We start from the raw sequence: 27,189 nt of genomic DNA on the forward strand, positions 1-27,189 counted from the left end.
CACAATGCGGATAACGGTCATACAAAGGCTATTTGACAAACACAGCAAAAGTCAAGCACAATTAATCCACGGAAAATCAAGCAGATTGTAAACCGGGAAGATAAAAAATCAAGTAGCTATCTTGATTCTTACACGTGGGGAGACACATGGAGAAAACAATTCTCTGAAAAGTAGGCACCGAAAGAAAACCCCACACTTGTCATTCTTTTCCACCCATTCCTATTTAAACTTGCACATTAGCATCCATCATCTGCCGTGCAACACCCACGATGTTTGAAAGGGTTTGGTAATTAGCCATGTCCCCTGCACTGCCGGTAAGGAGCATACCTAGTTCCAGGTCTCTCATATCCTCCAAGGCACCTTGCAGTTTTGTGCTAGTGTTCTTGTTTTGGAATACTGTAATGCAGTCTGGCTTGCTTTCCATCATCCATGTACATAACTTTGTCACTGCCTTGATTATTATCAGATACTCAACTGAGGGGCCCTTCCCTTCCAAGCTATCAACAGAGTGGCCCTTGCACTGTTCTATTATATGATTCAGTTTATCCACAAAGTCATCCATGGAAAGAGGAATGAGCGCAAGCGCATCATCAAAATCATCTGGACTGATCTCCAGTTTGTCACATATCTCCAATGTAAGGCCTAAGAAGGCTGCCAGGGATTTTCTTCTAGCACCTACAAGCTGAGTAACAGCCGGCAAATTGTCATTGGGATTGTTTCTGTTAGCAGCGTGAGAGTGGTGAGCCCCGAGAAAACTGTTCAAGCGATAAAATGCCCGAGAAAATGGGGGCCGGCCCCAGTTTTGCTGTGGTGAATCCGCCTGATTTGTGTTTGCTGCTTGTTGCTGGCCTGGGTTATGCTGGGGAGAACCCGCCTGATTTGCGTTTGCTGCTTGTTGCTGGCCTGAGTTATGCTGTGGAGAACCCACCTGATTTGTGTTTGCTGCTTGTTGCTGGCCTTGGTTATGCTGGGGGGAACCCGTCTGCTTTGCGGTTGCTGCTTGTTGCTGGCCCGGGTTATGCTGGGGAGAACCCGCCTGATTTGTGTTTGCTGCTTGTTGCTGGCCCAGGTTATGCTGGGGAGAACCCACCTGATTTGCATTTGCTGCTTGTTCAATGTTGCATATAACTTTGAGTACCTGTCATGCCAAAAAACAATTTAGTAAAGAAGAAACCTCTTATTCTAAGAACAAAGGGTACATGTGAGATATTTCAACAGCAATGTTACATCAAGTAAAAGGGGGAAATGGTCGTGCATATCCTACTCATGATGTGCACTAATTAAAAAACAATATATGATAATATTCATTAGTCATTACTTTTTTGTATAAAGATTTTTTTAAGGCTCATGCCTTTTTATTGGGATTTCTGCTTATGGAGTACACATGGTCCCAACGAACTTTTGTGTCCCGTTTGGCATGCATCTGTCCAAAACACGTGAAGAAAAGAAATCCATTTTTTTTTGAACTTTCAGATTCCGTTTGGATCTGCTCTATGCTAGCCCCCATTTGAACTTCTATAGATCTTTGGACATTCGACTGTAGCAAACAGATCCATGGTGGCACACCACAATAAAGATCCGGACTACGAATCGTTGTGTCAGATCAAACTTGGATACTACATCAACCTAGTTCAAGAAAAAGTCTACTGAAATTTTAGATACAAGTTCACAAATTTGTGTTATGTTTCATCACGCATGTTAATTATATCCTCTATCTGAAAAATGTGATGCAGATGACAAAGAATGAGATATAATAAATAAGTGAATTCACCATTCCGAACTGCTCTTTCGTATCTGTGAAGCATATAGAGTACTAATAGATTATTGGAAAAATAATATGGATATTTACATGTACTCTTACCTCATGTAGAATTGTTTTGACTGATGCGAGATGCTCCTCCCTTTCTGCAGGGTTAAAACTTGCACAAAGTTGCATCAGCAGTTGTGCTATGGTAGTTTGATATAATCTGGCGTTTACCGCAGGAATCATATCTGTGAGCAGCTGAACTGAAGTTTTTGTCTCTGAGCTGAAATTCGTGATCGTCATACAATTGGCATTGTCCATTGCCAGTACTGCCAATGCTTCCCCTGCGGTCTTCTTGAGTTCTTGACTCTCATTAGCAGCATCAAAGAAGATGTCCATCAAGTCATTAATGAATTCAGCTACGCCATCAAGTCCAAGGGTAGCTTGAGTGGACGTATCCAAAGATAGCTCCATTAGGATCTTTGTTGCTGGAACCTTTAGCTTGTTGTACATGTGGTCCTTTTCCAAGATTGAGCAGATATGTTGTGCTACTATCCCGTTGCTACAAATATCTCGGCGTATCTTTTCACTGGTTTCATCTGTGCCACTGACAAGCATGCTCACCACTTCCAGTGCCTTCTCAGTTATTTCCATGGTGATACCATCATCTCTGAGGATCTCATACACTTTAGTTTTGACTGGGGATATGATCTTGGAGAAGAGACCCTTGTAATCATATATGTGTTTGCAGTTGTCCGGGTTAACTGCAAGCTTGGCAAGAATCAACAGGCCATGGATAATTAGAGGTTTGCTTTCAGCTCCACTGGTAGTCCTGGAGGATCGAGGAGTTTCTTGATGTCTATTTCTGATGAATTCTGCAGTATGCGGAGCTACCATGTCCATTAATTTCTTAAGATAAATACAAAATCCGATGCTTTCTCCTCCATTGGTAGCGCTGGCTGACTGAATAGCCCCCTGCTGGTCAGTTGTGATGTCAATAGCTGTCTGATGGTCAATGTTGACATTGGTAGCTGGTGCTGATATTTTCATAAAGTAGGGATCAATCATGGAAGATATGGACTCTGTTGCTCCTGATATGTCAGCCAGGCACAAGTTGCTAGCAAGATGTGCCACAATTTCTGCGATGCATATTCTTGTCCTCTGATCAGTGCGGCTCTTTGAGTTTGAGGTAACCATGTCAAGCAGCCTGGAAACACAGAGCGGTGAGGATTGTATCTGGGATAGTGTTCTTGTTCTATGGTCCTCTTGGGATGTCAATCTATGCATCACCAAAACTGCATCAATGCGGTCCTGACTGTACTCAGATTTCATCATTTCTGCTGCGAAGGAAGCCAGGTTCCTGTTGATGGTACCTGCCACCCCATTTTTTATGGCCGTGCTCAAGGTTTTGCCCATATATTTGTCAATCAATTCTCTCTTGTCCTCAAGTCCATACTTGAAGCTCACGTGGTTTGCAAGATAAGAACGATACAGCCTCAGAAACAACCACAAGATGAACAATCCACCTTGGAGAAGCACGAGAGCATAGAACAAGATGAGTGCACGAAACACATTGTCATTGCCATGATGTCTCGACAGGAGGGCAACGAGACGATAGATGGAAAGTGATATGCAGCCTAACCCTGCGATCATCGGAACTGCAAGGACCAATATTGCTAGGAAGGCCACAATGGTTATGAAATCCCTTGCACTTCCAAGTGCCAGCATGAGATAGTAAACGAAGTTTTGGCCAGTTGCTCGGCCAGTCAGGGGTCTTCGTCGCCCCCATTTCGTGTAGTGCTCGGCGCCCAATTCGAGGAATGCTTGTGGAACTTGGTTGAAAAATTCTGCCTCGGGGCTTACATTTATGCCCACGACCCTGTTGCTCAACAGAGGCAAACTAATTACTGGACCTTTTTGTAGTACAGGACTAGTCATCTACAGTCATAAGAAGAGGGCGAGGACTGAGGAGGTACCTGGCTGTTTGGATGAAGACGATAGCGGTGATGACCCAGAAATCAGCCTTGTGTAGATAAGTGGAGAAACCGCCGAGCAGGACGACGGTCGCCCAGACCAAGGCGAGGGCGCCGAGCCCCGTGGCAAGGATCTGCAGGAACATCTCGGATACCATGCAGATGTTAAGCGGCAGCTCCGGTACCTGGTGCAAGGGCGTGTCTCCGCTCGTTGGCCGTTCAAGGTCCAGCCCTCGAGCACCTTGCAGCTGGAGTGCATCCTTCAAGACGACCACGACTCCACGCACCAGTTGCACCACCACCCTCGAAGCCGCCCCTACCGCCATCTCCATCCTGCTTGCGGTCTGTTCAACCAAGCAGCTTCGTTCTCCTCTATCAAGTGTTCTAGTCTTTTTTAGCTCTAAATGTTGTCTGGGAAATTGGGAATGCAAGCGCATACATATATCCTAGAATCACAGAGACAACCACCATGTATTAACGCGTACGAATTTCATATACCATCTCTTGTCTCATTGCGTTACTATTCTATAGCCAACTTGGAAATAAATATTATTTACAACAGCCACTATGATATCTTAATCATGGGTATTCACGACCACGACGGCGATGTACATCAACCGATCCGGATCATATTGCAGCTGGTAAAAATGTTGCATAACTAATAAGAACTCTAACACAATATTCAATTGCTGTATTTGCTCAATGATGGTTCAACTAATAAAATAAGACATATTGAAACGGAAATAGCCAATGAGTCTTGTGAAAATGTTCGCGAAGGAATAGCTTCGACCGACTCCAGGATCAAGAAAACAAATTTGCGATTACAAAAAGCCGTGAGTAGTAACTTTTATATAGTAACAAGTTTGCTTTTTTTCACCCAGAATACAACGAGTCATTCCTCCGTGAAACTGTTCACATGAGTATTATGCTAGACCATAGTTGTTACAAAAAAGTTTCAGAAAATTTCGACTCTTTTTGATTTTCCTAAAATTGTTTTTCCCATTTGAGGTGCATTGGTGCCCCTATGTCCCAAAGATCTGTGTTGATATTAAAAGACCATACATAACATAGATGATACAAAATATTGTACCAAATCAAATGATTGATTGCTCCGAACTTTCCATGATTACATCTTCAATAATAGAAGAAGCTAAACCTTAGAAGATTAATTTTGAAATGCAAATCAGTGCAACGCACGGTCATTTAGCTACTTACATTGATTTTTTTTACTAAATCAGTTTCCACATTTAAGTTCTCTGCAGAATTACTAAATTAAGGGAAACAACATGGAAAGGGGAAGGCATTAAGAATTAAAGATCATGTTTCAATCAAGCATCAAACCGATTTTTTTTCTTCAAAACTATCACTTTTTTATAGCAAATTCGGAAACTATAGTACCCAATGCAAAAAAAAAAATCAAAACTATGACCCCCGTCGGCCTCGTGTGGGCCGAAGAGGGTGTTTTCGGTCCGCACTTGGACGAAAAGGGCTTTTCGTCCAGCAGTTGACCGAAGAAGGGCTCATCTGAGCCGAAGAGGTGGCTTCGGTGGCGGGTTGGCCGGAAATAGTAGCTTCGGCCTACGCGCGACCGAAATGGGCTGTTTTCGGCCTGCCAGAGGCCGAAGAGCTTTTCGGCCAGACCTTGACCGAAAAGGTCTGGATAAGGCCGACGCCGTCGTCTCCTTCCTCTCGTGCTTGCCTCTGTTTCTTCCTCTCTCTCTCTCGTTCTTCTTTGTAGACCTCGCAAGCCCGCGCCGATCTCCTCCAGTTTGCACGCATTTTCACATCCAAGGCACATAATAGATAGATCATAGTATTCTCCAACGGTCTACGGTGTTTTTTTTGCTATGGGGTAGTTTTTTGAGCGTTTGGGGGGAGGAGCCATGGTGGGGTGGAGGAGGTGTGGTTGGGAAGGAGGTGGCGGTGAGGAGGAGCAGCAGCTGTGGAGGTGGAGGTGGTGAGGAGGAGGTGCGGCTTGGGGGGTGACCGAAGTTGAACCTCTGGTCGTCGAGGGGGCGGCGCTGTCGTTGTCCGGTGGTGCAAGTACTCCGCGAGGTGGCCGGTGCCGCTGAGTGAAAGAGAGGAGCAAGAAGCTAGGGACACACGCTTCGAAGGAATAACCATGTTGAGTCACAAATTTTCTCTGAATTGTATAGTTTAGTTAGTGTAGATAAGTCATATTGCGAATTGTAGTGTTAATATGTTTGTGGAGGCATTTTAGTGCATAGTTACAATAGCGGGTAATAATATTGTTCGTTGTGATTAATGAGAAGATGACAATGTCTGACAGGTGAAAATGTCTAAACCAGTAAAATTGACTGTTTACTACAACGCTGGTAATGTTCGATATAATGAGTTGGGGGTTGATCTTAGCAGTTTAAAAATGGCGTCATGACACTAGCAGACCCGGACAGACTGGACATCAGACAGTTGAAGTACTGGTTGACAACTAGTTGGCTGGATCCTCGAGTATGTTTCGTCAGTATTCATGCATTGTGGACCAAATCCTATAAAAATGTCAAGTGGGAGTTGATGCCGATAGATAGGAGCCAACATTGGTTGACCCTGTTAAGACGTTGTCAAGACCGAAAAATTCACCCATATGCCCTTGTGCAACATGTGGCGAAGGAGGAGAATATCGTACAACTCCACAGGGGGTATGAACCCGACCAGGGCAGTGAAGTTGCTAACGAGATTGTTTTATCGGGGTCACAGCCACCTGATGTGGAGGGAAAGGGTTGTGGGAACATATGAAGGGAAAGAGTTGGCAGGAAAATAATGAGGAAAAGGTTGCGCGAAAATATATCTTTCTAATGTCTAAGATGGACAATGGTTGCACAACAATCATAAGTCAAAATAAAAAAACCATTTCGGCCTAACATAAGCCAAAGAGCGCAGCCATGCACCTTCGGCCACACGTTGGCGTGAAAAAGTGGGGCCCAAGGACTCTTTGGCCTACTGTTGACAAAAAAGAACTTTTCGGCCACTATTGACCAAAAAGGTCCTTTTCGGCCCAGCTACGCATCTCTTCGGCCAAGGCAAGGCCGGAAAGCCCTTCTCGGTCAAAAGCTGACCGAAAACAACCTCTTCGGCCCACACGAGGCAGACGGGGTCATAGTTTTGATATTTTTTCCATTGGGTGCTATAGTTTCCGAATTTGCTATAAAATAAGTGATAGTTTTGAAAAAAAAATCAATCAAACAGAGACATCTAGCAAATGAAATTGGGATTTGGGATAGCGTAAGATGGGGGATACCTTCGTGTGTGAGTCGCTGACCAAAGTCCAGGATGGCAGGGTAGGGTAGGGATTTTTTTTCTAAATATAAGGCTAGGATTTTTTTTTTCCCCGGGCCATTGCCTGGGCTGCCTGGCCTCAGCTACGCTGTTGCCACAGCCCACTTCACCGGCCACCACCCCCTTGCTGCCGCCAGCAAACGACACCGAGCAAAGCCCGGCGGCGGCTGGCGGCAGCGGGATCCGCCTATGCGCTCGTTGCAGGCCCCCTCTTCATCCGCATTGGTCCTCGCCAAATCTGGCAGTGGCAGAAGCCTGCAGGGCTGGCCCCTGCGCCCACTTCCCTACTCCGCGTCTTCGCACTAGACTCCGCCACTGCCCGCCCTCAACTGCTCACATCGACGGCTACAACTCTAGCGTGCTCGACACCCTCCGTCCCGCCTCATGTAGTTCCAAACGCCACATCTACCATCTCCACCACCCGGAGTTTGGTCGTCATTGTTCCTCTCCGTGCACTCGCCAACGAAGGTGGCATCACGGCTCCAGTGACATTGGAGCCCTCCACCTCCCAGCTCTTCCAATGGGTTGTCGCCGTTCGTGGCTCTGCTCGCCGGGGACGCCTCGCCGGTTGGATTTTCCTAGATCTGGGGTCGCCCATTTTAGCGCTTCCCGACGCTATTGGCAGCTGTGATGTGATCATCGTGTGGGGGATGTGAATGGGGGTTGGGAAAGATCCATGGTCGGTCAGTTGCTGCTGGCTGAGGCTACGCCGATGCTCCGTGCCGTGTTCTATATTGATGACGTTGTTTTGATCCCGGCCTGGCGATGTTTTGGTGTACTCTGAGAAATCTCTGCTTAGTGATGCCCTTCGACTACATCGATGACACAAAGGTGTCGTGGCGCCATCTCGGTCTCGCATGACCTTTCAAATGTACCCCGCGATAGATGGTGTTGTGGTGTTGTGTAGTCTCGGTTGCCCGTCGCCTTGCGATTCACGCCGATGGTGCATTGTCATGGTTTGGTCTCGGCTGGCTGATGCAGTTCGATCTCCTCGGCACTGCTCCTTGTTGTGTTGTCTTGTGTTGTTTTTAACTTTATCTCATTTTCTTCTGCTCCTGGTTCATTTGAATCTATCTTGTAATACGATGCAAAGCCTTGGGGAATCTCCAACGCGGACTCCTAAACCGCTTGCATCCGTCTGGACCAGGAGGCTTTGTGGGCGTCCAGGATGCTGCCACGCACGCGTCAACCATCCAGGTCCCACCCAAAACCCTCATGCCAGAAAAATACTCTCCGCGCGAAGCGGTTTCCGCGCATTCATGCCAGTCAGCGCCGCTCCAGGGTGGACGTGACTCTGCGACATTTATGCCAGAAAGAGCGAGAACCGGACGAGTGGACGCTGCCACTTCAATGTAGAACGACGACCGAGAAGCCTACTCCGGCTGATGCACCGCATTGAAGCCTGCTTCCTATCCCTTCACTTGGCCACCACGCCTATTTAACCGTGCTCTAACCTCATCCATATTGCATCTCTCTGAACCCTTATCCGCTCACAGCTGGCACTCTGCTCCGAACTACCTATCCACCATGCTCAATTCGTGATTCTCCGCGCTGACAGGCGGTGGCGGCTCCAGATCTTGGTGTCGTCACCATCGCGCACCAGGGCCGTCAGGCTACCACTTTTTTCCTGCCAGCGTCTCTAAAATTATGACACCAAGACTATATATGTCTGATTTGTATGTGATTATGCATATGTCTCCACTATGGAACTCTGGTGGCATATACCCCCTGCAGGAAATTTTGTAATCATACGAATGTAGGAAAAAATGGAAAATAATGCAGCTTCTACCTAAGATAAAAAAAAAAGATTCAGAGGCTTTGACAAGTTACCACGTTACGGCCATATTTTTGGTAATAGCTCGGATTTGCTTCTCATCAAAGCACCTTGAGAGGCCAAAGTCGGTAATCTTCGGCACCATATTGTCATCTAGTAGAATATCTGCGGGCTTGAGATCTAAGTGAACAATATAATTCTAGTGAAGTGATGTAAACCCTCACAAATTCCCTTTATTATCTGGTAGCTCTTTATCGAGTCAAGTCCACAAGATGCATCTATAAAGGAGGGAGAATTGAAGAAAGTGTGGTTTTAGTACTTGACATATTTGAAGACTGGAGTGTTTAGTTTTGTAATACTCCTTGAACTAAAACCACGACGAGTAAATCGGAACGGAGAGAGTACTAGATACAATGACATCCCAAGTGTCATTACATTTGTCCGCTGCTAGAAGTCTAGAACTAAATAAACATTAATATATACATTCAAATTGGAAACTGAAGTTGCACGCCGTGTGATCCTACCTTTCATATACTCATCAAGATTTCCTTTCGGTACGTACTCGAAGCAGAGTAGCCTTTGACGTACATCTGCCATGACAAAATCTCCATTGTAGCCTACCATTTCGCCTTGTATGTTAGCACAATATCCTAAAAACCATACAATGTTTTGGTGCTTCACCTTCATCAAACAACCAATCTCATCTTTGAATTTATCATCAGAAATATCAAGCATTTGAGACAGTTTCTTCACAGCAACAACCCTATTCTCAAGCATTCCCCGCAAATAACAAGATGCCTTGTCAACATCAACTTGAGTTCTCGGATCAACCAAGGGCAGTTGAGACTTGCCTTACCTTATAAATCACCGCAAACCCACCACTTCCAATTCGATGGTGTTCAGAGAAATCATCTGTGATGTTTTCCAAAAGTGATAATGGCAAAGTCCTCGGTCGTTCATTTTCATGAGATAGCATGTCTCTAGGTCGTTTTGTGCAGCACTAGCTTGGCGACGCATTGGCAGTTACGTACGGCGTGTATAGTAGTACCTTTGATACATAAACATGCTATTTAGGAGGCCACTAGACATAGCTTCCCAGTTACTTGAGCAATCATGAAAGGCATAGCTCCGGAACAGAGAACAATCTTCTGTTTTGTTAAGTAGAAAAACGTGGATCCTTGAGAAACTTTTTCAATAACTACACTCTTGTTCCCTCACAGTCACAATCACAGGGCAAACATTGTACAATAACAAGTGTGAGCTTCGTTCGAGGAGGCGTTTTCCCCTGTCCTAGCCGCCGCCACAACCAGGCAACGAGGGAGGCGGATCTTCTTCCACCGATCTCCACCATCCAGGACGTTGGTCCCCTCTCCCTCCGGCTGCTGCTCCGGCAGCAGGAGGGAGGGGGGACCCCGTTCCTCCGCTTTGTAGTTAAGATTTGGATTTGTAGGTCGTGGTGCGTCGTTGGGATGGTGGGAGCGATGCCCGGGCGAATAAATCTGCTCAAATCCACTCCCACACTGGCGGTGCTCATCATGGCGTGTCTCGGAGTTGATGGCATCGTGTGTTTGCTGATCCTTCAGATCGGCGGTGTTAGGGTTCATCGATGGTGTCGGCGAGGCGACGGCGGCGACTCTATCAGGTGTGTCTCTTCTTCTGCTCTGTCTCCGTTGCTGCGACGTTGTATCCAACGTCATGGTGGAGCAGGGAGGTTTTGTCATCCAGGAGTACGCGCAGATGGTTGTCTACGCAAGTGACAACTTGAAGATGGTGCATCTTGTGCTGAGTCTGTGGTTGAAGGCTCACAGTTCTGGTTTCCTCCTCCGGTGTCATAGTCATGTGGGGGTGTCAGTTCTGGAGTTTGATGGCGTGTCCAGGGACATGTTGCCCTAGTCTGATTCTTTCAACGGCAATGGTTTTGCTTCAAACAAGCTACTTTAGAGGTCCGTAAAGCTGCTGATCAGCGATGGAGCCGCGTCGAGCTGAGGTGAAGTGGTGATCCGTCTCCTTTTCCTTTGTGGAGAGGGACAGACGCTGGTTTTTTGCATAGGATTATCCTATCTTTACAGTCCTGTAATGTCGATGTTTACGTGGCTTGTAACTGAATCTTTATTTTATTAAGGAGACACGTATTATCATGCAAAAAAATCTCCAACACAAAAATGTTATGAAGCAGAGCAAGCATAAGCACATCTCTTTCCATAAAACTAAACACACACTTTACGAGGTGACAACAATAGGTCTGAAGCAAATAAGTACTCCCTCCATCCCATAATATAAGAGCGTTTTTGGCACTACACAATGACGGACCCACCATTGGGGCGAGCTGGGGCGGCCGCCCCGGGTCGCCGGCGGCGGAGGATCGACCCCGACCTACCTATCTTCCTCCGGCAGGCATCACCGCGATCGGAAAACCAGCGCCGGCAGCATTTCTGTATGTGCGGCAGCCAGCGAGCGAATGGGTAAGAGGAAAGATATTTGGGCTGGTGGACTGGGCTATCTCCTACATGCCCAACCAAATGTCTCTCCACTTGAGAGGCCCACACAGACATCTCCTTTCCTCGATCCAGAAATCCCATCAATTCGTTCCCCTCCCTCTCCTCACTAGTCACGACCTAGCTGCTCGATGTTGCGTTGCTGCGCCGCAGCCAGAGGCTAGGGGTTCCCGGGCGCGGGGTGCGGCGTGTGCATCTGCTCGCTCCTGCATCGGCGAGGGAGGGGGCTGGTGGTGGAGGTCGAGCCAGCGGCTGGGGGTGGCAGTGGGGGAGGTGTTGGTGCTGGAGGTCGGACCAGCTGCGGGGGTGGCAGTGGAGGCAGTGCCGGTGATGGATTCCGGCGAAGAGATGGATTCTGGCGAAGAGGTGGATTGGATAGGTATAGCTACTGCTGTCAAACTCAAAGAAGCTGAGGCTAAGGCTGCTGCTGTCGAAGATGTTGCGGCTGTGGCAGGGGCAGCAGCTTCGGCGGCCAGAGCCAAACGGAAGAGAGAGCGACCACATGACTCCGACGACTGGCAGGTATCCTCTTCTAGTCTTATTGTATCCTTCCTTTGATATGTTAGTTGGAAACTTGGAATGTTGAATAGCAAATAGCCATGGGTGGTTAGCAGTAACAAGACACTCAGTTTTGATATGGTGCCATTTGATGTTGTACGGCTTTCCTCCGGCATTTAATTAAGCTGATGTGGATCCTGATCCTGGCACACGTAACACTAGTAGAAAAAGGGTCAAATGTGAGACACATTAGTCCCAGTTTGTAACAGAACCGGCACTAATGTGTCCATTAGTGCCGGTTCCAACGGCTAGGCGGGAGGAGCTCTTTAGTACTAGTTCGTGGCGAACCTTTAGCACCGGTTCGTGCCACGAACCGGTACTAAAGAAAGTGGTGGCAGGATGTTGTCAGAGTGGGGCCCTTCCAACACCTTTAGTACCGGTTCGTGGCACGAACCGGTACTAAAGGTCGTCCTATATAAACCCTTCGTCCACCCGCACTCTGTTCTTCCCCCTTTCCCCTCTCCCTCTCCTCTGTTCTTCCCTTCTTCCTCTCGAGTTCATCACAAAATTTGCCCCAAATTTGTCAAGATTTGCAGGCCCTCATCCATTCAAATGATCACCAAGGTTAGCAACTTTGTCCTTTCATCTCTCATTGCTAGATTAGCTCTTGCATTGGTTTATATAGTGATTAATTGTGGGTTTTAGTAATTTGGGAGGAATTATATGTGGTAGTATTTGATTTATATGCAATTTGAGGTCAAAATAACACTTAGTTTGCATATGTAGGTGTGGTTTACTTAGTGCCTTCTAAATCTCCGTCGTAACCACCGTCGATCGCCGGCACCGTCCCGTCGCCGGCACCACCTTGTGGTGAGCCTCTTGTTCATGAAACTTTATATAAAAAATTGATGTTTGTGTGATTTGGATATATAGTTACTCGTATAATAATTATCTTACCCGTACGTTGTTTGTTATACATAGTGCCATGGTTTTGATATCCGTCCCCGTCGGCCCTCGTCCTTGTTATGATTCGGATGTGGTATATTCTCTTTTAAAACTATTTGTTGCATTTCGTGTTTATGACAAATTATGCCCATCAAGTTGACATAGATATTTTTATCTAGGAGGTATGTAAACCGGAAATTCCAACCGACCCTATTGTCGAGAGGTTAAATTTAGTTGAAAGAGAAAACGAGTACTTGAAAGAAAAATTGAAAAGAATTGAGGGAGAGAAGATGGAATTGGAGTTGCATGTTGCCGATGTCGTCGATGATCACAAGATCAAGATGAAGAAAATGCGCTTGAAGATTAGAAAGATTAGAAAATATGCCATTGATAGTGAGGCTTGGTATCATTATGCTATTGGATCAATTGTTACGTTAGTTGCGATCTTGATCGCATTTGTTGTTGCATTTAAATGCTTTAGCTAGAGAGTTATTTGTTTGTTGCATTTAAGTGTTGTATGAACTTTATGTATGAACTTGTATTAATTTAGTCTATTCGGTGTTGTGTAATGAAGATGAGCCGGCAATGGATGTACGATGACCGATGCTCTCCCCAGTTCGTTGAGGGCGTGCATACTTTTCTGCTTGCGGCTGAGGCAAACAAGCGGGCGGATGGTTTTATGCCTTGTCCATGTGCTGGCTGTAAGAATGGTCGCAATTACTCTACGCCAAGAACCATTCACGTCCACCTGTTTGAGTCCGGTTTCATGCCCCACTATAATGTTTGGACCAAGCACGGAGAAAGAGGGGTTATGATGGAAGACAATGAAGAAGAAGAGGACGACGACAGCTATCCTGGCCATGGGTTCCCTGAATACGATGATACAACAATGGGGGAAGAAGCTGAGCCGGTAATGCGGGAAGAAGCTGAGCCGGCAATGCGGGAAGAAGCTGAAGAAGAGGCATCATATGAGCCCGTTGATGATCTAGGTCGGGCCATTGCCGATGCAAAGAGAAACTGCGCAAGTGATTTGGAGAAGAAGAAGTTGCAGCGCATGTTAGAGGATCACAAAAAATTGTTGTACCGAATTGCGTAGGTGACAAGAAAAAGCTGGGCACCACACTGGAATTGCTGCAATGAAAGGCAGAGAATGGTGTATCTGACAAGGGATTTGGAAAGTTGTTGGTAATGATAAAGGATATGCTTCCAAAGGACAACGAATTGCCCGAGAGTACGTACAAAGCAAAGAAGGCTGTCTGCCCTCTAGGGTTAGAGGTGCAGAAGATACATGCATGCCCTAATGATTGCATCCTCTACCGCGGTGAGTATGAGGATTTGAATGCTTGCCCGGTATGTGGTGCATTGCGCTATAAGATCAGCCGCGATGAGCATGGTGATGTCGAGGGCGAGCGCCCCAGGAAGAAGATTCCTGCCAAGGTGATGTGGTATTCTCCTATAATACCACGGTTGAAACGTTTGTTCCAAAACAAAGAGCGTGCCAAGGCGATGCGATGGCAGAGAGAAGACCGTAAGAAAGACGGAAAGTTGAGAGTACCCGCTGACGGGTCGCAGTGGAGAAAAATCGAAAGAAAGTACGGGAAGGAGTTTGCAGATGACGCAAGGAGCGTATGGTTTGGTCTAAGCATAGATGGCATTAATCCTTTTGGGGAGCAGAGCAGCAACCATAGCACCTGGCCTGTGACTCTATGTTTGTATAACCTTCCTCCTTGGTTGTGCATGAAGCGGAAGTTCATTATGATGCCAGTGCTCATCCAAGTCCCTAAGCAACCCGGCAACGACATTGATGTGTACCTAAGGCCATTAGTTGAAGAACTCTTACAACTGTGGAATGGAACAGGTGTACGTGCGTGGGATGAGCACATGGGGGAAGAATTTGACCTAAAGGTGTTGCTGTTCGTGACCATTAATGATTGGCCTGCTCTCAGTAACCTTTCAGGACAGACAAACAAGGGATACCGCGGATGCACGCACTGTTTGGATGATACCGACAGTATATGTTTGAATAGTTGTAAGAAGAATGTGTACCTGGGACATCGTCGATTTCTTCCGAGCAGGCATCCCGTAAGAAAGAAAGGCAAGCATTTCAAAGGTGAGGCAGATCACTGGACGAAGCCTCGCCACCGTACTGGTGTTGATGTACATGATATGGTCAAGGATTTGAAGGTGATATTTGGAAAGGGTCCTGGCGGACAACCTGTTCCGAAGGACGCTGACGGACGCGCACCCATGTGGAAGAAGAAATCTATATTTTGGGACCTGCCATATTGGAAAGACCTAGAGGTCCGCTCCGCAATCGACGTGATGCACGTGATGAAGAATCTTTGCGTGACCCTGCTTGGCTTCTTGGGCGTGTATGAGAAGACAAAAGATACACCTGAGGCACGGGAGGACCAGCAACGTATGCACGGAGAAGACGGCATACATCAGGGTCATGCAAGCTACGCTCTTACCAAAGAAGAGAAGGAAATCTTCTTTGAATGCCTGCTCAGTATTAAGGTACCGTCTGGCTTCTCATCAAATATAAAGGGAATAATAAACATGGCAGAGAAAAAGTTCCAGAACCTAAAGTCTCATGACTGCCACGTGATTATGACGCAACTGCTTCCGATTGCATTGAGGGGGCTTCTACCGGAAAACGTTCGATTAGCCATTGTGAAGCTATGTGCATTTCTCAATGCAATCTCTCAGAAGGTAATCGATCCAGAAATCATACCAAGGTTACAGAATGATTTGGTGCAATGTCTTGTCAGTTTCGAGTTGGTGTTCCCACCATCCTTATTCAACATCATGACGCACGTCCTAGTTCACCTATGCGAAGAGATTAACGTTTTGGGTCCTGCATTTCTACACAATATGTTCCCCTTTGAGAGGTTCATGGGAGTCTTAAAGAAATATGTTCATAACCGTGCTAGGCCAGAAGGAAGTATCTCCAAGGGCCATCAAAATGAGGAGGTCATTGAGTTTTGTATTGACTTTATTCCTGACCTTAAGCCGATTGGTGTTCCTGAATCGCGGCATAAGGGCAGACTGGATGGAAAAGGCACGCTAGGAGGGGAACAAATAATATGTATAGACGAACATTCTCTCACTGAAGCACACTACACAGTTCTACAGAATTCCGCCTTGGTGGCTCCGTATATGGATGAACACAAGAATTTGCTACGCTCCAAACACCCGGAGCGGTCTGATGACTGGATTACACGTGAACAAACCAGGAGTTTCACCAGCTGGTTGCAGACACGTACCATGCATGACACCTCTATTGAAGATGACATGTACTTGCTGTCCCAGTTACCATCTTCAAATATAATGTCTTTCAAAGGGTACAAGATAAATGGTAATACATTTTACACGATCGCCCAAGATAAGAAGAGCACCAACCAAAATAGTGGTGTCCGCTTTGATGCAGAAACCAAGACGGGAAAGGAAACATATTATGGTTATATACAGGACATATGGGAACTTGACTATCGACGTGGTTTAAAGGTCCCTTTGTTTCGGTGCAAATGGGTCAATATGACACGAGGCGGGGTAACGGAAGACCCGCAATACGGAATGACAACAGTGGATCTCAATAATCTTGCGTATGCAGACGAACCATTAGTCCTAGCCAATGATATGGCACAGGTTTTCTATGTGAAGGACATGTCTACCAAGCCAAAAAAAAAAGATAAGGAAGCGAATGCATCGTACGATGAGCCAAAGCGGCACATAGTTATTTCTGGGAAGAGAAACATCGTGGGAGTGGATGAAAAGACAGACAAGTCAGAAGATTATGAAAAGTTTGATGAAATTGCTCCATTCACAGTGAATATTGACCCGAGCATCCCGTTAAATGATGAAGATTTTCCATGGTTACGGCGCAAAGGGACACACGCGAAGAAAAAGTTTCACACCCAAAGATCTGGGATGTGATCGGCTTCACTATCATCACTTTCTTCTGTGTTTCACACCCAGAGGGGAATCTCTGTAATAGTTAGGGTAGTTGTGTGTTTTGGCATTTGAAACGCGAAGAAATTTTATGTGCAAACAAATTCTTTCATGCCTTTACTGATTTTTAAAGTTAAGTTATTCACAAACTAGTGATTCACACTAATTTCAAATAATTCAAAATTTAAACTATCCAAATTTGAAAACTACGGGCACTAACAGAAAGTTTGTAATTTTTTGTACCTAAAGCAAAAATATTCAAAAAAAACTCTAAATACACAAAAAAACACAAAAAAAATAAAGCAAAAAAAATAAAAATAAAGCCCGCCTACTAGGCCAGAGCGGCCTGCATACGACTAGAAACCCAACCTGTTGTTGGGCCAGGATGCAGGCCCGCAAAGGCCAAGTGGGCCCACAGGGCAGCAAAGAACACGTAGGCCCAGTAGGCCTGCTAGGAGAGGAGCTCGAGAGAGCGACCGCAAGGGGGTTTATAAACCAGTGCGGTCGCCCCTCGGCTAGCTAGGTGGGACTAAACTTGCCGCACCGCACCTGCGCCAGCGCACCCCCTTTAGTACCGGGTCGTGGCGAAGGGTCAAATGTGAAGCACAATAGTGCCAGTTGGAATTTCAGCCGGCACTAATGTGTACACTAGTGCCGGTTCGTGGCGGCGATCAATAGCACCGGTTCGTGGCGAACCTTTAGTACCGGTTCATGCCACGAACCGGTACTAAAGAGGCTGTGTCAGCCTCCGGTCAGGCTATGGCCCCACCATCACCATTTAGTGCCGGTTCGTATCACGAACCGGTACTAATGAGGTTGTGTTAGGTAAGGCTGGGGCCCCACGAGCACCTTTAGTACCGGTTCATGGATGAACCAGACGTAAGCTGTTTTTTAGTCCCACCTCGCGAAGTGAGAGGGACTAGGAGCGGTTTATAAGCCCTGAGTGCAGAGACGATGAAAAAGAGGCTCAATGCTCACGTTGCTTAGCTTCAAGCCATCAGGAATACGGTAGACTGCACGGAGCTATGCGCAGTGCAGTTTACACTATTCCAAAAGGCTTGAAGCAAATTAACGAGCATTGCACCTCTTTTTTATTTTTAATAAATTATTACAACTCCGGACTTCTTCTGTTATGGCAAAAACTAATTGCACGTCAACATTTCTTTTTTTTAAGTTATAACTCCAGACTTTGACCATCAAGTTTTGCAGAAAAGAAAAAATAGCAGAGAAGAAGAAAAACTATAGCTGAAAAGAAAAAACTATATAAAAAAACTACTCAGAAATAAATAGAAGAAAATAAATATAGCAGAAAAGAAAAAACTACTCAGAAATAAAAAGAAGAAAAAATAAAGCAGAAAAGAAAAAAAATATATTTGCTATTTTTCAATCCTTTACAAAATGACCGTGAAATTGAAAATCACTACAAAATGAACTCTGAAAATGTTGAATTTTGGCAAACTAGATGAAAAACTACTCACAAATAAATAGAAGAAAATAAATATAACAGAAAAGAAAAAACTATACAAAAAACTACACAAAAATAAATAGAAGAAAATAAAGCAGAAAAGAAAAAAACTATAAAAAAATTGGGGCGCTGCCCTGTGGGCCTGATAGGCCACAGGTGTGTAATTAAAGGCCTTGAAGGCCCAGCAGACTCACAGGGCAGCGCGCAGAGTTTAGGCCCACAAGCCTGCTACATAGAGGAGTTCGAAGTGGTAGCCGCGGCTGGGTTTATAAACCAGTGCGGCTGCCCTTCGCCCGGCGAGGTGAGACTAAACTTTGGGGTGGCAGCGCGAGGCCTTTAGTACCGGTTGAAACCACCAACCGGTACTAAAGGGGGGGCCTTTAGTACCGGTTTGTGCCACCACCCGGTACTAAAGGAGGTCGCTTCCCGCCGCTTGGGCTGACCAAAACTGGCCTTTAGTACCGGTTGGTGGCTCCAACCGGTACTAAAGGCCTCTCCTATATATACAACACTTGCGAAAATTTTATTCTCCCTCTGTTTCTTCCTCTGTTTCCCCATTGAAGCACCGCCCACGCGCCCCAATCGATCGACGCCGTCGCCGTCACCGCCCACGTCCCCGTCGCCGCCCCGGGCCCATCCCCATCGTGCCGTCCCCGCGTCGCCGCCCCCGCGTCACGCCCCGGCCGGTCACCGCCCCCGGCCGTCGCCTCGCCGTCGCCGTCGCCCCGTTGTGAGCTCTCCCCCTCTAACCCCTCTCCCTCGCTCCCGGCGGCCACCATGGGCGTCGCCCCTCCCCGAGCCCATACACACACACACACAAGCATGATGAACACACACACACACGTACATATGTATGAATTAATGCATGTATATATTAGTATATACGTATTTTGTATGTTTAATTAGTTTAGATTATTTAGATTATTACTTTTTCACTATTATATATGTATGAATGCATGTTAGATGAATATAATTAGTGTTTAATTAGTATGGAATATTTTATATAATGTCGTTTTTCAGTTTTTTAATGGATGTATAGAAGTTGTGTTTTCTCTTTTTAGTGTTAGATGCTTAATTAGTATGGAATAGTATATAGATTTTTGACATATGCAATGATAGCGTAATTAGTGTTATATAGAAATGTTAGAAATTTTAGTTATCAAAATCCAATCATTAAAAAAATGTTACTTTTTGCGGACATATAGCTAGTATTTGTTCTCGACGATGCCCGGACCGCATCCTCGCCGTCGACCCGTCCGCGACGACGTCCGGCTGACCCATGTCCGGGACTGGGCTCCGCCGGGCTGGCACTGGGAGGTGCTACCTGGAGGGGCGCGCCGCTTGATGAGGAACCCGGCCCCGGGTCCCGTCGTCGACCCTGATCTCGTTTGGTGGCGTTTGCGTGGGCCAGTTTTGGTGCGGAGGGACCCGGCCCCGCCGGAGGTGGTACGTCGCCGTGTCAGGGAGGAGGACGAGCACGTCCATCGCTACATGGTTGCGTTAGAAGGCGGCAGGTTCTCCGGGGATCTCACTTCAGCTACGAGCCTGTGAGGGTTCCTTCTTTTTGGGTGTCCACCGCCCGCGCCGCAGGAACCGCGAGTGTCCTAGATTCTTCTGTAGTATTCGATCTTTAATTAGCTACCTAGCCAGTGATGTACTATTCAATATTATATATTATTCGAGACGATGTATTCGAGATTATATCTATTATTCAAGACGATGTATTCGAGATTATATCTATTATTCGAGACGATGTAATTTGAATACTAAATTATTTTATATTTCTTTTGGATTAGTTAAATAAAAGCTATGGCAGACAATACCGACAGAGTGGGAGAACAGACCATGTTCGATATGATACGCGGGCCAGATGATGATCAGAATGAAGAAGAAGATTATGACGGCTCCGAATTTCTAAACAACACCGGAGAGGGTGATATGATATTTGATCGCGACGACCAAATTGATGAAGTCATGAACTATAATTATGATGATGACGAATAACATGTTGATCCTGAAACAACAAAGACCGGCGAGGTATATTTATATAAGCAGGCATCTGGTGATCATCACATGTTTTAAATGACTTGAAGATATATTAACGAATCGATCTTTATTCTTTCAGCCATCCGGATCGAGCAAATCTTCAGGCAAAAGGACGAAACGAGGCCCGAACAAAAAGTTGAAGGAGGGCGTAAAGTACAATATCGAGGCAGTCAGACCTAATGGAGAACCATTAGCGCCTAAGAAGATTGCGGACAAGTTCGTTCGTCAGTGCGGAGTTCTTGTGAAGGACCAACTCCCGATCAAACTTCAAGAATGGAGAGAGCCAGCAAAGCCACGTCCAGATGTTACTTTTGTCGACAAGAATCAAAAATATCTGCTTTGGGATACTCTCATGGAACATTTCACCCTACCAGATCATTTCACAAAAGCAGATGTGCAGAAAGTCAAGGACGCTGCTCTTAGGAAGATGGTGGTTGCATTCAAGAACCACAAGAATCGTGAATGGGACAAGTACGTCAAGGGAGGAAGGAAGACTCCAGTATTCGAGGGAATACTAGAGAACCAACATGCTCATTGGGACAATTTCGTGAAATTCAAGGATTCGGAATTAGCTAAGGAACGGTCGAGAATAAACAAGAAGAATGCCGAAAAAAAAGATAAGTTCCATAAGCTGGGGCCAGGTGGCTATGCGGTGGCAATGCCTAAGTGGGATAATTCTGAGAAAGAGATGGAGGATGCAGGTGTCACTCCGGTTACTAAAAGCTGGTCCCCCAGGTGCAGGACTTGGTTCTATGCGCATGGGGGGAGTTGGACCCGAAGACAGGCAATGTTTCGACGAAGGCAAGTCTGAAGGGAGCCGACGATGCGATACTTGTTGCAATAGAAGAGGCACGATCGGGGGTGTTCCAGCCCAACAGAGAGAACGACGAGCTTACGCGTGCCCTGGGAAATCCTGAACACTCAGGAAGAACACGAGGCAAGGGCACTATTCCGTGGTATGAGGGGTTTTCAGACTGGAACACCGACTACAGAACCCGTGCGAGAAAGAAGATTGCAGAGGAGAAGAAGAGCAAGATGGAGGAGGAGCAGAGGAAGCGGGACTATGAACGCCTTCAAGGCCTAGAAGCAAGTCAAGCGGAATTGGCAGTCAAATTCCAGCGGCAGCAGGAGCAGATCGACTCACTTACCCAGCAAAGGGGGTCTCAGCAGCTGCAGCTTCTAGCGGATGATCCAGCATTGGATAGCACCGCCCCATCCATGCCGAGAAGCAGCATGGGTTCTGCCCCGGATGATGCAATGCTGGGTAGATACCCCGTGGATGACATCACGGAGAACACTAACTGCGAGCTACACGTCAAAATAATGAACATATCCATGAAGGTGGCGGACGCCGTTGCTTTTACAAATCCCCCCGAGGCAACCTTCCATTGCAACCCGATTCCAGCGGGCTATGCTCGTGTCAAAAATTGATGAGGTGGTGGACCCACCATATTCGGAGCTACAGCTTGACATTCCTGGAGGTGACGACGAGCGCTTTCTCGGAGAGGCCAAACATCGTATCATCCTATGGAAAAAGGATTGCATCATCTTTCAAAGGCCACCGACACCGCGTCAGCCGACTCCTCGTCAAAGTCCGCCACCGAGTCAGCAGACTCCCGCTCTTGCAAGTCCACCAAGTCCGGCAAAGTGTCAGGCCACTCCTCCTCCAAGTCCGGCAAAGTGTCAGGCCACTCCTCCTCCTCCAAGTCCGACACAACCTCAGGCCACTCCTCCAAGTCCGGCACAGCTTCAGGCCACTCCTCCTCGTCCAACTCAGCCCCGTCAGCCGTCTCCGCCGCCTCAGCAATCGCAGAAGAGACACCCCGCAGCTATGGTGCGTAGCGGTACGAGTCGAGGTAGTACAGGAAGCACAGGCGGAGGCAAGCGATATAAATATGGTCCAAGCCTCACGCCTCTTCCGCAGAGGGCTTATGACAAGTCCGAGGAGGAAAACGCAGCCATATCGAAGGCCGAGGTGGAAGCCCATTTTGCACCGAAACCGCCACCGCCGCCAAGCGAGAAAGTGCCTGAGGAAATGATTGACCACTTCATTCGTATGGCTCAACCACCAGCTCCCAAGCTTGTTGACACATACTATGAGCGCCACATCAGGATGTTAAATCGAGCACGTTTACGTAAGGAGGCGAGCTCGGGATCAAGCAAACAACAAGCAGCTATCAAAAAATGCGGGAAAACCATTCCCCAGCTGGGAGAACAGGCGGCGCAATCGATCCCCTCGCTTGTTGTGCCAACAACACGTGACAGTACGCGCGCCCAATATTATTGTGGGCAAACAGTTTACGTTCCCAAGGTGGGCAATGTGGTAATAACCAAGGACCATATAATGCAGGCTGAAGTTCTCAACATCACTGTTGGACAACTCCTCGAGATCGAGCCCATGCCTGTGCTTAGAGAGGATGAAATAAAACGGAAATATGTCCGGGGCCAACCTTTGGTCGAGCCAGACAAGGTCAAGAACCTCCCAACGAGAATGTATGAATTGCATCAATGGTACATGAACATTACCAAGATTTCAGATCGATTGTCCCTCATGGTGAATGTCAAGGAGGAGCATTACTTCCATGAGAAAGCTCTGTCCGTTGAGTATTCTGAACTGTTTCAGTTATACAATCAAGACGCACTCGACAAATCTATCGTCAGTTGCTATTGTCTGTAAGTGATTTCTTTCTGTAATTTAAGTCTCAAGCTAGCTGTAGTGATCCTTTTGATCAATCATTACCTGTAATTATCCTCACTATATTCTTTTATGTGGTATTATGTAGGATGAAGATGTATGAAATGAGAAAAGGTGGACGCTATGGCATTGGGTTCATTGACCCAAACACCGTTAATGAATACACATGGCGGATAAATCCACATCATCAAAAGGACGTAGAGGACAACATGCTAGAGTTCTTGAAGCGCCTCAAATACAATGAAGATATACTAATTCCTTACAACTTCCAATGAGTCACACTGTCTTGTACTATAAATTCTCTGTTTTTGCCTACTAGCTAGCTACATGTTTTTGCTTACATATGCCTGCTTAATTAAGACATGCAAACGTGTGTGCATGCAGATTTCACTGGGTCTTGTGTATCATTAAAGTTGACGCCGGAACAGTTGAAATACTGGACTCACTACTCAACGTTAAAACTGACTATAACATCTTGTTTGGGATAGTCAACAGGTAATTTCAATCATTATTAACTATATATCTCGGCCTATTTAGTTCGTCATTTCATGATATGAACTATTTAATAACCCCTTTATTCATTTTCTTTGTCGGCGGGCAGGGCTTGGGCAAGGTTCATCAGCGTCACGGATGGCGAATGGAAAAAAAGCTTCAATGGTTTTGACCTAAGGTAAGTAATTAAGTAGTACTAGCTAGCTGCCATCTCTTTAATCATCATGCTTGATTAATTATTATCTGATCAAATTCCATTCTCGTAAAGGCCCTGAAGCAGGCGCAGGGGACTGATCTGTGTGCATTCTGCGTTTGCGAGAATATTCGCATGATGGCGTCCAAAAGGAGCAGATCTCAAAGACAGGAATGGGTACGCTTGTCAGAACACTATTCACAATTTTTACACCATTATCGATATCTAGTCACACAACTAATACACATGCATATTGATCTCCTTCTTAACAGTTCAGAGAGGTGCGGAAGAAGCTCCCAGAAACGGAGCGCGTAGAAGCACTTCAAGAGGAAATAGCGGGATTTTTGCTCGACCAGGTCATAAATCCGAAGGGAGAATACTATTACCCGCTACCGCCCCCATGAAAACCACTTCCAATTGTCATCGTGCTCCGAAGGCACCAATTAGGCTAATGCCACTGGCTCCGAAGGCAACATGCATATGTAGGAGAAATTGTATATAGCTATACATTTGTATATGTGTGAATTAATTAATATGGTGGTTTGTGAGACATTGATGATATATATATGCATGATTGGTTCTACTAGAAATTCTATATATATATATGCATAACGTGTACAATGTGTAGTATCGTAAAATACCAGCAAACGAAAAAGAATTAAAATGGAAACACAAAATTAAATGAAAAAGAAATCATAAAACTAAAAAAAAACCTTATAGTACCGGTTGGTATTACCAACCGGTACTAAAGGGCTCCAGGCCCCCGGAGCTGGTTCGTGCCACGTGGTTGCCCTTTACCACCGGTTCATGCTGAACCGGTACTAAAGGGGGGGGCCTTTAGTGCCCACACTTTAGTGCTGGTTATGGAACCGGCACTAAAGGGCCTTACGAACCGGTGCTATTGCCCGGTTCTGCACTAGTGTAAGCAAATTGAAGAGTAGCAACTCCAGAAATTAGAGATGAAATGAGAAGGGCATATTTGTCGAAAGGTGTGGGACGTTTGCATGGTCATGATTTTCCTCGTACTCTTTTCGGGAAAGATTGGCGGAACTTCAAAGAAGCATGGTACAAAGATTATGATTGGCAAGAGTATAGTAAAGAGACAAAATCTGCCTATTGTTTCCATTGTTTTCTTTTCAAGGCTCCAAGCATTGGTGACAAGTTTGACCATGATGTCTTCACTAAGAAAGGGTTCAAAAATTGGAAGAAGGCAGTGGAAATATTCAATGCTCATGTAGGTGAACCAAACAGCGCTCACAACAATGCTAGAAGACGGTGTGAAGATTTCAAAAACCAAAAGCAAAGTGTGTCATATGCAATGACTTCTCATACTGAGAAATCACATATTGAATATGAAGAGAGTTTGAGGGCTGTTGTAGGTGTGGTAAGGTTTCTTGTCTCTCAAGGCCTAGCTTTTCGTGGGCATGATGAGACTACCACTTCCATGAACAAGGGTAATTTCCTTGAGATGTTGGATTGGTATGCAGAAAGAAGCAAAAGATGTAGCCGATGTGGTCCATAAAAATGCTCCTGGCAATCATCAATTGACTTGTCATAAAATCCAAAAACATGGTATTTCTCTTGATGGAGCAGATGCTGATGATAGAGGTTTGGCTTTTGGCTTTATGATAAACATGGAAACTTTTGAATTTGTTCTTATCTTGCTTTTGATGCTTGGAGTGCTTGGTTTAACCAATGATTTGTCACAAGCATTGTAACAAAAAGATCAGAATATAGTATGTGCTATGAATATGATTGTGTCAGTGAAAAGTTTATTACAAAGGTTGAGAGATGATGGATGGGAGCCTTCTTAATATCTACTACTAACTTTTGTGCTGCAAGAAATATAATAGTGCCCAATATGGATGATAACATTTCAGCAAGGGGTTACCCAAGAAGATCACGCAAAAGGGTTACTTGTCTCCATCATTACAAGGTAACTATATTCAATGAGGTGTTGGATAGAAACATAGTTGAGATGAATAATCGATTTAGTGAAACTTCCACACGCTTGTTGAAGTGCATTGCTTGCCTTGATCCTAGAGACTCATTTAGCAACTTTGATCATGATAAGCTAGTTGAGCTTGCAAATATTTACTCAATTAATTTCTCTTCATAAGAGCGCTATCTGTTGACTGATCAACTCGACATATATATATATTGATGTGATGAAAAAAAGTACTGAATTCTTGGCTTGCGATAGTTTGAGCTCTCTTGCTCTCAAGTTGGTTCAGAGTAGACAACATCTGGTATTTCTATTGGTTTATCGGCTCATCAGACTTGCATTGACATTACCGGTGGCAACTGCATTAGTTGAGAGGGTTTTCTCAGCCATGAATATTATAAAGACCGATCTTCGAAACAAGATGGGTGATGATTGGCTTAATGATTTGATGGTTTGCTTTGTTGAGCGTGAGATATTTGCTAAAATTAGTGATAAAGAGATTATGGTTCATTTTCATGCCTTGAAGAGACATCGAGGTCATCTACCTCGAGAACCTCGTGTTCATTATGCAATTACGTCTTAAAGGTATACTACCACCCAGTTACCATCAGATGACTATATCAAAATATACAACTCTATCACACTTGTGCTAATGCATTCATTATTTTGTAGGTCTCATTTGGAAGTTGGAATTATGGGATCATATTGTGGCATAAGTGAGCATTTCAAGCGGCAAGAGTCCATGTGAGCAGTCAGGCGGCCTCGGCGACTTTTAACAGTGTACTAGTTTTAAATAGTCTTTTCATATATACTTTTGTTGTTGAATGCTATGAGTTCTGGTTGAATATAGCTGCATTTGTAGCGAAAAAAATAAACATTAAATGTTCGCCCCGGCTAACTTCAATTCCTGGGTCTGTCACTGGCACTACACTAGTGCCAAAAACGCTCTTATATTATGGGACGGAGGGAGTAGTAAACATACAGCTGCAACAGGCCTGCGTTTGAATGAATGTCCAAAAGGAACCCAAACACGACTAATAAGCAGGTTCTTAATCTCAAAGCTGCCCGTCATGCAAGAAGAGCATATGTAGCAGCAGCCAGTTTAAATACATGGAGTACGAGACTACTAGTGGTGATTACCTGGAGAAGCTTTTGCTGCCTAGTGAAGAGGAGTTTAGATGTCGGCACCAGGGCGACAAGACAAACCGTTTCTGAAAACAGCAAAGAGAGGAGGGAGAGAGGTGATATCAGACCCATCCAACACTCACCCAAAGACGATACCTTTCCAACGATAGACATACACTAGTTAAGGAGCAATATTTACACACAAAAATTTATAGAACTAACAGATGATAACGTTAACCACGGCTAAAGAAAGAATTTAAGAACAGAAGTACTTACTGTGAATCTCCTGTCTTTCAAGATATTTGCATCAAGAAAAGATCACAAACGAGCTATGTCCCCTTTCCAGAATTACGCAAGTAAAACTAGAACGATATCTGGAGTTGCAGACAGTAGTGGAAGAGCGAAGCGCCGATCGCGTGGCAGGCGCGATAAGAACCCAAAGCAAGCAATCAGCTACAGAAGAAGAAGAGCAAAGCAGCAGGGGAGAGCTTCCACAGGTGACAGTAGGAAGGATATGAGCAGCAATCCAGTGAAGGCGTCTGTTTTGTGGCTGG

At 45.6% G+C, this 27,189-nt stretch overlaps 2 protein-coding genes and 1 long non-coding RNA gene across 3 annotated transcripts; all 3 read right to left on the bottom strand.

The window, feature by feature from the left end:
• Nucleotides 1-11: 11 nt before the first annotated feature.
• LOC119312533 lies at nucleotides 12-3,010 on the bottom strand. Its single transcript, XM_037588269.1, has 2 exons — nucleotides 1,862-3,010; nucleotides 12-1,138 (listed from the first exon to the last, which is right to left on the bottom strand). Exons 1-2 carry the CDS (start codon nucleotides 2,939-2,941, stop codon nucleotides 224-226), a joined length of 1,995 nt encoding a protein of 664 aa, XP_037444166.1. The 5' UTR covers nucleotides 2,942-3,010; the 3' UTR covers nucleotides 12-223.
• LOC119310463 lies at nucleotides 2,943-4,043 on the bottom strand. The gene is made up of 3 exons (XM_037586209.1): nucleotides 3,721-4,043; nucleotides 3,035-3,623; nucleotides 2,943-2,951 (listed from the first exon to the last, which is right to left on the bottom strand). The coding sequence occupies exons 1-3, from the start codon at nucleotides 4,041-4,043 to the stop codon at nucleotides 2,943-2,945; spliced, it is 921 nt and encodes a 306-aa protein (XP_037442106.1).
• On the bottom strand, nucleotides 4,042-27,189 carry LOC119312534. The gene is made up of 3 exons (XR_005151384.1): nucleotides 26,912-27,189; nucleotides 26,651-26,721; nucleotides 4,042-4,163 (listed from the first exon to the last, which is right to left on the bottom strand). It is a non-coding gene; the product is annotated as an uncharacterized LOC119312534 (long non-coding RNA).

Source organism: Triticum dicoccoides, chromosome 5B (genome assembly GCF_002162155.2).
Source record: "Triticum dicoccoides isolate Atlit2015 ecotype Zavitan chromosome 5B, WEW_v2.0, whole genome shotgun sequence".
In the NCBI taxonomy this organism is placed as follows: domain Eukaryota; kingdom Viridiplantae; phylum Streptophyta; class Magnoliopsida; order Poales; family Poaceae; genus Triticum; species Triticum dicoccoides.

Coding starts and splice junctions, on each gene's coding strand:
- LOC119310463 (XM_037586209.1), bottom strand. CDS start 4,043: ATGGCGGTAGGGGCGGCTTCGAGGGTGGTGGTGCAACTGGTGCGTGGA. Junction 3,624..3,720: donor GTCTTCATCCAAACAGCCAG/GTACCTCCTCAG, acceptor GTTGAGCAACAG/GGTCGTGGGCATAAATGTAA.
- LOC119312533 (XM_037588269.1), bottom strand. CDS start 2,941: ATGGTTACCTCAAACTCAAAGAGCCGCACTGATCAGAGGACAAGAATA. Junction 1,139..1,861: donor TCAAAACAATTCTACATGAG/GTAAGAGTACAT, acceptor TTGGCATGACAG/GTACTCAAAGTTATATGCAA.